The sequence below is a fragment of the Theobroma cacao genome, chromosome 8 (assembly GCF_053813885.1).
Source record: "Theobroma cacao isolate CCN51 chromosome 8, ASM5381388v1, whole genome shotgun sequence".
In the NCBI taxonomy this organism is placed as follows: Eukaryota; Viridiplantae; Streptophyta; class Magnoliopsida; order Malvales; family Malvaceae; genus Theobroma; species Theobroma cacao.
Window position 1 is genome coordinate 2583238 of NC_142646.1, and position 9205 is coordinate 2592442.

The 9205-nt window shown below is 38.8% G+C and overlaps 2 protein-coding genes across 2 annotated transcripts; one reads left to right on the top strand and one right to left on the bottom strand.

The window, feature by feature from the left end:
- Positions 1–197: 197 nt before the first annotated feature.
- Positions 198–3683, top strand: VAR1 (FtsH extracellular protease family). Its single transcript, XM_007017925.3, has 5 exons — positions 198–1673; positions 2230–2476; positions 2559–2742; positions 3008–3179; positions 3280–3683. The coding sequence occupies exons 1-5, from the start codon at positions 390–392 to the stop codon at positions 3499–3501; spliced, it is 2109 nt and encodes a 702-aa protein (XP_007017987.3). The 5' UTR covers positions 198–389; the 3' UTR covers positions 3502–3683.
- Positions 3684–3749: 66 nt separating this feature from the next.
- Positions 3750–8214, bottom strand: LOC18591677 (serine/threonine-protein kinase BSK1-like). The gene is made up of 9 exons (XM_007017927.3): positions 7501–8214; positions 7256–7391; positions 6833–6966; positions 6639–6744; positions 5978–6063; positions 5317–5505; positions 4993–5157; positions 4780–4893; positions 3750–4258 (listed from the first exon to the last, which is right to left on the bottom strand). Exons 1-9 carry the CDS (start codon positions 7867–7869, stop codon positions 4004–4006), a joined length of 1554 nt encoding a protein of 517 aa, XP_007017989.1. The 5' UTR covers positions 7870–8214; the 3' UTR covers positions 3750–4003.
- Positions 8215–9205: the final 991 nt, after the last annotated feature.

Sequence of the window (9205 nt, forward strand, 5' to 3'; positions counted from 1 at the left end):
ATGAATTTCTTCCTGGGACTTTGATTTTCTAAAAGAGAAAAAAAAAAACAGGTTTCTTTTGGCAAATTGACTAACAAGAACGAAGATATTTAAAACGGGTGGAAGATGTGATGAACACGTGGACGCAACCCCAGCAACATCAAACTCCATGGCGTTGCTTTATCCAACTCTAGCACCCTCCCAAAATCAAAGTCCAAATCGAAACCTCAAAATCAGCCCAAGCTTCCCCGCAATTCACATTTCCTGATTTCAGTTTCACACACCAACGCCTCAATATATGATTTATTTATTTCCTGTCCATTCTTTGAAGGGATAACCAATAACAAAGGGGAGCCAGACCAAACCTTACTTCATAACAGTAGTAACAGAAACCGGTACTCTCACCGCTCATGCCGCCAATGGCGAACTCCTTGCTATCATCAAACCTCTTTGGAACCCAGCTCTTGCTTTCTCCTCCAACCCCTAAAACGACGAGGAAGTCCCAAATAACTCAATCTATCCTCAACAAGAAACCCAACTCACAACGAAGCTTAAAAACACTCCAATCTCATGCCACTCTAGCTGCCTTACTCTTCTCTTCAGTAACCCCACAAGCACTAGCCGTTGATAACGCCCCGCCAACACCCCCTGCCGTAATCGAAGCCCAGCCAACCAAGCCAAGCCCATCGAACCAGTCACCTTTCGCTCAAAATCTCCTCTTAACTGCCCCCAAGCCTCAATCTCAATCCTCTGATCTCCCAGAAGGCAGCCAATGGAGGTACAGCGAGTTCTTGAACGCGGTCAAGAAGGGGAAAGTGGAGAGAGTCAGGTTCAGCAAGGACGGTTCTGCCCTGCAACTCACCGCCGTTGATGGCCGTCGAGCCACCGTAATTGTCCCCAATGACCCTGACCTTATCGACATTTTAGCAATGAATGGCGTCGATATTTCGGTAGCCGAGGGTGATTCTGGTAACGGACTTTTCAATTTTATTGGGAATCTGCTTTTCCCTTTCCTTGCTTTCGCCGGATTGTTCTTCCTCTTCCGTCGGGCTCAAGGTGGGCCAGGTGGCCCCGGTGGGCTTGGCGGACCCATGGATTTTGGACGATCCAAATCCAAGTTCCAGGAAGTGCCAGAGACCGGAGTTACCTTTGCTGACGTAGCTGGAGCTGACCAGGCAAAATTGGAACTCCAAGAAGTTGTTGATTTCTTGAAAAACCCAGACAAGTACACAGCTTTAGGAGCTAAGATCCCAAAAGGTTGTTTATTGGTGGGTCCTCCTGGTACTGGAAAGACGCTATTGGCGAGAGCAGTAGCAGGAGAAGCCGGGGTGCCGTTTTTCTCATGCGCAGCTTCAGAGTTTGTGGAGCTGTTCGTTGGAGTAGGTGCGTCCAGAGTAAGGGATTTATTCGAGAAGGCAAAATCGAAGGCGCCATGCATCGTATTCATAGATGAGATTGATGCTGTTGGGAGACAGAGAGGAGCTGGTCTTGGAGGAGGAAATGATGAGAGAGAGCAGACAATCAATCAGTTGTTGACTGAGATGGATGGATTTTCAGGGAATTCCGGTGTCATTGTTTTGGCAGCAACTAACAGGCCGGATGTGCTTGATGCAGCTTTATTGAGACCCGGTAGGTTTGACCGACAGGTTACAGTTGATAGGCCTGATGTTGCTGGAAGAGTGAAGATTCTTCAGGTTAGCCATTTATCAACTCATTGCTCACCTGATTTTTCATTGTAGATGGCATGTTAATTTGTTGATATAAAAAACTGATATGGTTGAAGAATTGAAGGAGTAAAATAAATGTGTTCCCCTGGAAAAGAAACATCATAGTGATTTTCGCAGTTCCCTTTCAATTACAACTGGAAGATTATCCATGAATTGCTCATCATTTAAAGGCATCATTATCATGCATTTTTCAGTTTTTCAGTAGCTTGAAAATTCATCTTCAACCCTTTGGTTGGCCCTTTGTTGTGTTCTTAACTCTCCTAATGCCTTCTTTTGTAGCAGGGTTACTCTTTCCTAGTAAACTTCAATATTGTGATGCAAGGAAACTAACTACTCCAACCTTAAAACCATACTTGATTTTTTTTTTCAGGATATATATTGCTCTGTTAGCGGCATCTTGTTCAGACTTGATTCTCGCAAAATCTATCACAACATAATGCTGTTGTTGTGAACTTCATTGTTGAGTTGCTCACTTTGACCCTTTCTTTGACTCTTTGTCTATCCATGCTCCTTTGTATTGTAGGTGCACTCTAGAGGAAAGGCACTCGCAAAGGATGTTGACTTTGAGAAGATTGCAAGGAGAACCCCAGGTTTCACTGGAGCTGATTTGCAGAACCTAATGAATGAAGCAGCCATTCTTGCCGCCAGGCGTGACCTCAAGGAAATAAGCAAAGATGAGATATCTGATGCTCTGGAGAGGATCATTGCTGGACCAGAGAAGAAAAATGCTGTTGTCTCAGATGAGAAGAAGAAATTGGTTGCTTATCATGGTATGCATTTGTTCCCTGGTTTTTACTTTGTCTATGATTTGATCCTGGGTATTTGACTTACTGTATGAACTCCAATTTGCAGAGGCTGGCCATGCTTTAGTTGGTGCACTTATGCCTGAATATGATCCTGTAGCCAAGATTTCTATCATTCCTCGTGGTCAAGCTGGTGGCCTTACCTTCTTTGCTCCAAGTGAAGAGAGGCTCGAATCTGGACTCTACAGCCGAAGCTACCTAGAGAACCAGATGGCTGTTGCACTTGGTGGAAGGTTAGTTACTCAGTCTTGATCAATTGGGGTGAGGAGTGTGCCCAACCTTAATCGTAGGACATTGGATGAGATAGGAAGACCAGATAAGATTCATGTGCATAACTAAATTCTTTTGTAAAAGAAGGCAACATTTTAGTTTAAAAAATTCAGATGCCTCTCACCGGTGGTAGGACTGCAGGAGCAGTAGCCGGTGGTTGCCTGCCTCTTACTAGTCTATCCTACTTATAATCTTATTCAAGGAGCTTCCTTCTCATTACTTGTGCAGGGTAGCTGAAGAAGTCATTTTTGGTGATGAAAATGTGACAACAGGAGCATCAAATGACTTTATGCAAGTCTCACGAGTGGCAAGGCAGATGGTTGAAAGATTTGGATTCAGCAAAAAGATAGGACAAGTTGCCATCGGTGGACCTGGTGGAAATCCCTTCCTCGGTCAACAGGTGATGTTCGTCAATTTAGTAATTACTTGCAATATCTCATATCATTCACTAGCCTCTGTTCTCGCTCTTTTACATAATCTGACTCGTAATTCGATTCCAGATGTCTTCTCAAAAAGACTACTCCATGGCAACTGCTGATGTGGTGGATTCTGAGGTAAGGGAACTAGTAGAGACTGCATATACAAGGGCAAAGCAGATAATCACAACCCACATTGACATTCTTCACAAGCTTGCTCAGCTACTGATTGAGAAAGAAACTGTTGATGGGGAAGAGTTCATGAGCCTCTTCATTGATGGAAAAACTGAGCTATATGTTTCTTAGATTGTACAGTCCTCGTACTAGTATCAAATGTTCAAATGATCTGTATACTTTCTTTTGGAGAAATATCATACTTTTTCTTTGTGTAATTAAAGAAAACAGATAAGGCTGCAAGACTGAGTCAATAGTTGTTGCCAGTGGCATATTTTATTATCGAATTGAATTTGATGATGTGGCGGTGGAAATTGGAACGATGCAACATATCTATGAAGGTTGAGCGGGTGGGGGCGGGGGTGAAAGAGAAGTCTTCATAAGCAAAATCAATTATTTCATTAAAATCAAAGAAGATAAAAGAGAGAAAAACAGCGGTGGTGGCAGTGCCAAATACTGTCGGTGCAAAACAAGTGCCTTCCTCCCTCGATAGCACAATGCCATATTTGGATGGCAACTACAATTCCCAATTTTCCCATTATACATGAATCTCGCATGCTTGGATACAACAACAGCCACAACAATGCATCTAGCCCCTAACAAAAGAATATTACAGAGCCACAACTTGATCTTCTCAAGATGCTTTCCCACCCCGTTGCTTTTTTTCTTCTAGTGCAGCAGCTTCATTTAACATGTCAGTTGCATCCTTGTGCATGTCTAGCTTGGCAAGGGCAACAGCCTGCATGTAAAATGCTGTCGACCAGTCAGGGTAGACGCATTGTGCTTGCATTGCATCTCGGAGGGCGGCATCTGGTTGATCACAGAGAAGATGACAAAGACTTCTTCGTGCATACACAGTTGGAGAAACCATGGTTCCAACATCTATGAACTGCGAAGAAAATAGGGTCACATGAACCAACCATTAATGCATAAAAATGCTATCTTTTCTTTTCCTGAATATCAGTATACAAAATGCCATCCATCTTGCTTATTTATCTTAACCTCTTTGTTTAAATCCAGCAAGAAGCATTCCACCAATTGCTTCCCCAGGACCATGTTAAGACAATATCAAAAGAAAAGACTAGCATATGCAAGTTCTTGAGCCACCAAAAAATGATTCAAATACATGAAGCATAAGAAGTAATGAGGATCTCAAATTTCCAATTTGCTTACTTTATTTCATTGTTTGGCTCAAACTCAAAGCTTAGACTTTCCCACCCTCATTTTCCAATTGAGCCAGAAATTCCCAGGGTCTAAATGATAAGTACCATGAAGTATTTTTTTTTTTTTTTTGAAAAGAAGCACCATGAAGTTAATTAATTGGGTCCACAGGCCCTAGGCCTTTTTGGACCACACAATTGCCGTGCATGAATGTTACCTCTCCATCCCAGTAAGAAATTAAATGTATACCTGAGAATAACACTCTATTGCAGTCTTAAAATCTTTGTCACGAAATGCTACATCTCCACGCTTTCTTGCCTCCAACATATCTCTCATTTGTTGAGTCCACTCTTGAAAGGATAGCTGAACCCAGTCCATTTCAAAAAGGATTTAGCACCACATAACAAGCCAAAAAAAAAAAAAATAGGCATCCGCAAATCTATATATGTATAAATCAATTACCTCATTTGTTCCTTCATCATCTTTGTAATGTGTCATTACCAAAATTTGATGAATAGCAGTGAGATCCATCCGTGAGCAGGCATCTCCCATGGGAGATAGAGGGTGCTGAGGAGTAGGAGGCCCCTCCTCATGCTTGGGAATTCCCAACATCACATAAGACGGAACCTGCAAATGAAGACTCAAGATCCTTAAGAGTCTTATAAAATACAAATTCACTCTAACATAACAACATAACTGCAGACGCAAATAAGATTTCCTTGAATGCATATCCAAGAAGGAAAAAATGAGGTAATTTCAAGGGACAGAGTATGAAAGATGGCTCACATCAGGTTTATTTTGCAATGGGGCAAGTGTAGTAACAAGATCTTTGGTGTTTGGCCGCTCCCTTGGTTCATATTGCAAACATCGTGAAGCCAGATCAAAGACCACTGTTGCCTCTTCAGTTGAAAAGTTTCCCTCTAGATGCGAATCCATTAAGAGAAGAATGTTTTTGCCCCGTATCATATCAAGAGCCTGCATACATTTAAAACATGAATAAAGAAAGTATTTTAAAATAATACTCCAAAAGTTGCAACTTAGTAAATATCAATAAGCAGAAGGTATCAGTAAACACAGTAAAAATCAAGTGGCCACAAAGATGATAATTTTATCCCTTATTCTTCATGAAAAATCTTCATATATAAATCACATAGCAAAGTCATCATATCCCAGAATTGAAGGCTGTATTATATCAATACAAAGCCAAATGCATGCAGTTATAATCTTACCATCCGTGAGAAGGCACAAATCCTTGTTACCCCAATATCCAACACTTCCAAAGTAAGAAACCCGTTTTAAATGACTATTCATTGTTTCCCCATTAGTTACCCTGATCTAGGTTTAACCACCAAGATTACATGCAGCTAAAATAGTGGAATCACTTTATTGTGTATGTCAATTACAGCTTTCCGAGCAAAGAAAGTGCAATAAAAGGATAATTACTTACGTGACTTGGAGGAATATGCTTTCCACTGAGAAGATCCAAAAGGACAGTTCCGAAGCTGAATATAACACTTTCAGGAGTAACCCTTCCTAGAAACACACACATTAATAAGTTAATCAGATCAGAATCAATCATTCAAGCCAGTAACATTTCTTAGACAGATAATCCATGGAGAAAATTATCAGTCCTAGAAACTTCAAACCTTTAAATAATCAAAATTTTCATGATATCTGTAGTTCAGTTTATCTTTCACAAATTATGCTGTTGCCATGGTGGGAATCCACAGAAGCTTAATGTAAGATGAATTGATGGTTGTAATTCTCACACAATCTAAAGAGCACGTTTAAATATGTTTCATTCATTCATATGCAAAATAGACATGTCATCATACTTAAATTGACAGAGATCACTCACTCACTAGAGGTGTTTACCAAAAGTCTGTTTCTGTAGTTTGTCCTAAAATTCTGTTAAGGATCCTTGCCTCTATCTTAGCAGATAACATGAATGATGATACATATTTAAACCTTTCAAAACAATTGATCAAAAGACTAAGTTTTAGATTTACACATAAAAACTAAGGGTTACATACAATGCGAAGGAAGATTACTTTTCTAATGAAAGCAGAGAAAGAAGTTAAATAATAAGAACAGTTAAAAGCAGTTACCATTTCTTAGATACTCAGGAGGTGTATATGCAAGATTGGTACTATAACTTTTCCCATCCCTACTGTTCTTCATCAAGCCAAAACATGAAAGTCGAGGATCACCATTCTGCCAAAACCAATAAAAAATTACCAATTCACTCTATAGAAGATCATAACAAATACGAGTACCTGAAAAATGAGATTTGTTGCACCACCTCATCAAAGAGAACCCTATATGCATTCAAATCATGATACAACAGACGACCTTCACTACTACAATAATCTAATGCTTCAGCTATATATAAAGCAACTCTCAACCGCATGGCCCACTCGATAGTCTGGTTCTCCCCTGTCAAGCAAGTAAAGAACTGAAATTTAACTTCAAGCCAGAAAAAATTATTGGACAATATGGCAAAGCATTATGATGTCATCTGCATTACAAGAAAATGAAAATTAAGAAGATATTATGCAGGATCTAACTGGATGAGAATTAATTAGGTGGAAACAAATTTAATGAAACATCTCACTAAGCATCAAACACAGTTGGGTCAGACAAAGTAATAATTGCACTCAAACTGAATTAAATTTAATTTGTTTTTGTTCAAAAAAAGAAAATGATAGCTAAAATTGGAACATACAGTGAAATAAATGCTTTGCAAGGGTATCGTTGGGCATGTACTCGGCAACAAGCAGTCTCTCGTCGCCATCGCAGCAATACCCAATCAAATTCGCCACTCTCTTATGTCTCAGCTTTCCAACACCCCAGGCTTCCTCCTTCAAGGAAAGGGAAAAAGAGAAACAATCGAATATCAGCAGAATTGAAACCCTAGAAATGGAAATAACTCAATGATTTAAAAAATAAAAAAAGGAAAATAAAACATACGGCGAATTGTTTTGGATCGGGCCAGGCTAATTTGGTAAATTTCTTTATGGCGATCCAACGGCGATTGTTGTCGTTTTGGAGGCGACCTTTGTAGACCACATTGGGGGCCTTTTCGCCGCTTTCCGATACGATGAAATCGGAGCTGAAGTTGTTGGTGGCAGCCTTAAGCTCGGTGAGAGAGAACTCCGCGAAATCCGGTACGCCCCCTGCCCCACCGCCAACAGAATCCGTTCCGTTGGACGGTTGGGGAGGGCCGTTATTGGCCTGAGCGTGACGGTTGTTGTTGCTGCTGCTGTTGTGGTGGTGGTTGTAATTGGTTTTGCGGCGTGAGCCGCGTCCTTTCAGAAAGGACGATTCGCAGCAGCCCATAACTCAGAGCTGAGTTGACTCAGACGACTAATAAATAACCATGGAGATTCCTTCCCCTCTTTTTTTTTTTAATTTTATACTTTCTTTTTAAATTAATCGAAGACGAAGCTTTTGGTTTCGGGAGTTCTTCTTACGGGGCAAAGAGGGGGAAGCGTTCGTGTGGGTGAGAAACAGAGTGTGAAAGAGAGAGAGATCTAACGAGTGAGAAGCTACGCCAGCTTTCTCTCTCTTCTCATTGCCTTTCTTTTCTTTCTTTCCCTCTCTCTGTCTCTGTCTGTCTCTCTCTCTCTCTCCGTCGTCTCTTTCTGCCCTTTCTGCACTGACAAAAACTCTGTCCCTCTCTACGGTTTTTTTTTTAAATTACTATTATCGACTTGTCCTTTTTACGTGCTTGAAGGGTGTTTTTGTCCTCATCGTTTTCCTCTCTCGCGATATTGTCAACATTTGCCCTTCCTCTACGCTACGCACAGTGACACGCTGTCGTTTCTTTTATCCTTTCCATTTTCCTTTTCCTTTTTCTTTTATTGAACCAATCTTTTATTTGCATGAAAAAGAGTTTTTCTTTTAGAAACAAAAAGAAAAATATGGCACACCATACATAATTAAACTATAAAATAATCTTAACTATTTGATTTAAGATAACATTCATGAAATTTACAAAATAAAAGAAAAGAGTGTTGTAAGTTGAAATTGAAAGTAAAACTCCATAGACCTCATTAGATTTTAGTAATGAAGTTTGTAAGTTGCCATATGCATTTAAATTAACAACTACTCATAATATATGTTTCACCAATCAATAATTAATTCCAGATTGTATATTAATTATATATTTAATCAACTATTAGGGGTTCATTTATTAATTGAGTTTCATCATTTAATGATAGTAAATTATACATAAAATAAATTTTACACTGTATTTGATATAAAAGATATATGCAAGTGCATATCATCGTCGAATTAAATATACAAATATATTTTCATATTATGTAAAATTTAAAGGTTTGATTAATTATTAATGTTAATTTTTTTATGAGATTGTTAAGATTAATTAAATTTTGAAGAAAAAATTTATTTATTGCATTATTTTTATTAAATTTTAGAAAATACTAATCACAAAATTTTTTTATAAAAAATGTCACTTAAGGGATTAATACCTATTATTGACATTAGCCAAATATAAAGCATTTTTTAAACTAAATTAACCAAATTATTAAATTTAATTAGTAGTTTATTTAGGAAGTGTTAGCCTTTTATCTCTATTTGATTTTCATTAAAATAAAAATAAAATATTTGAATTTAATATTTTTATATTAAAAATATTAAATTTTTTATAATT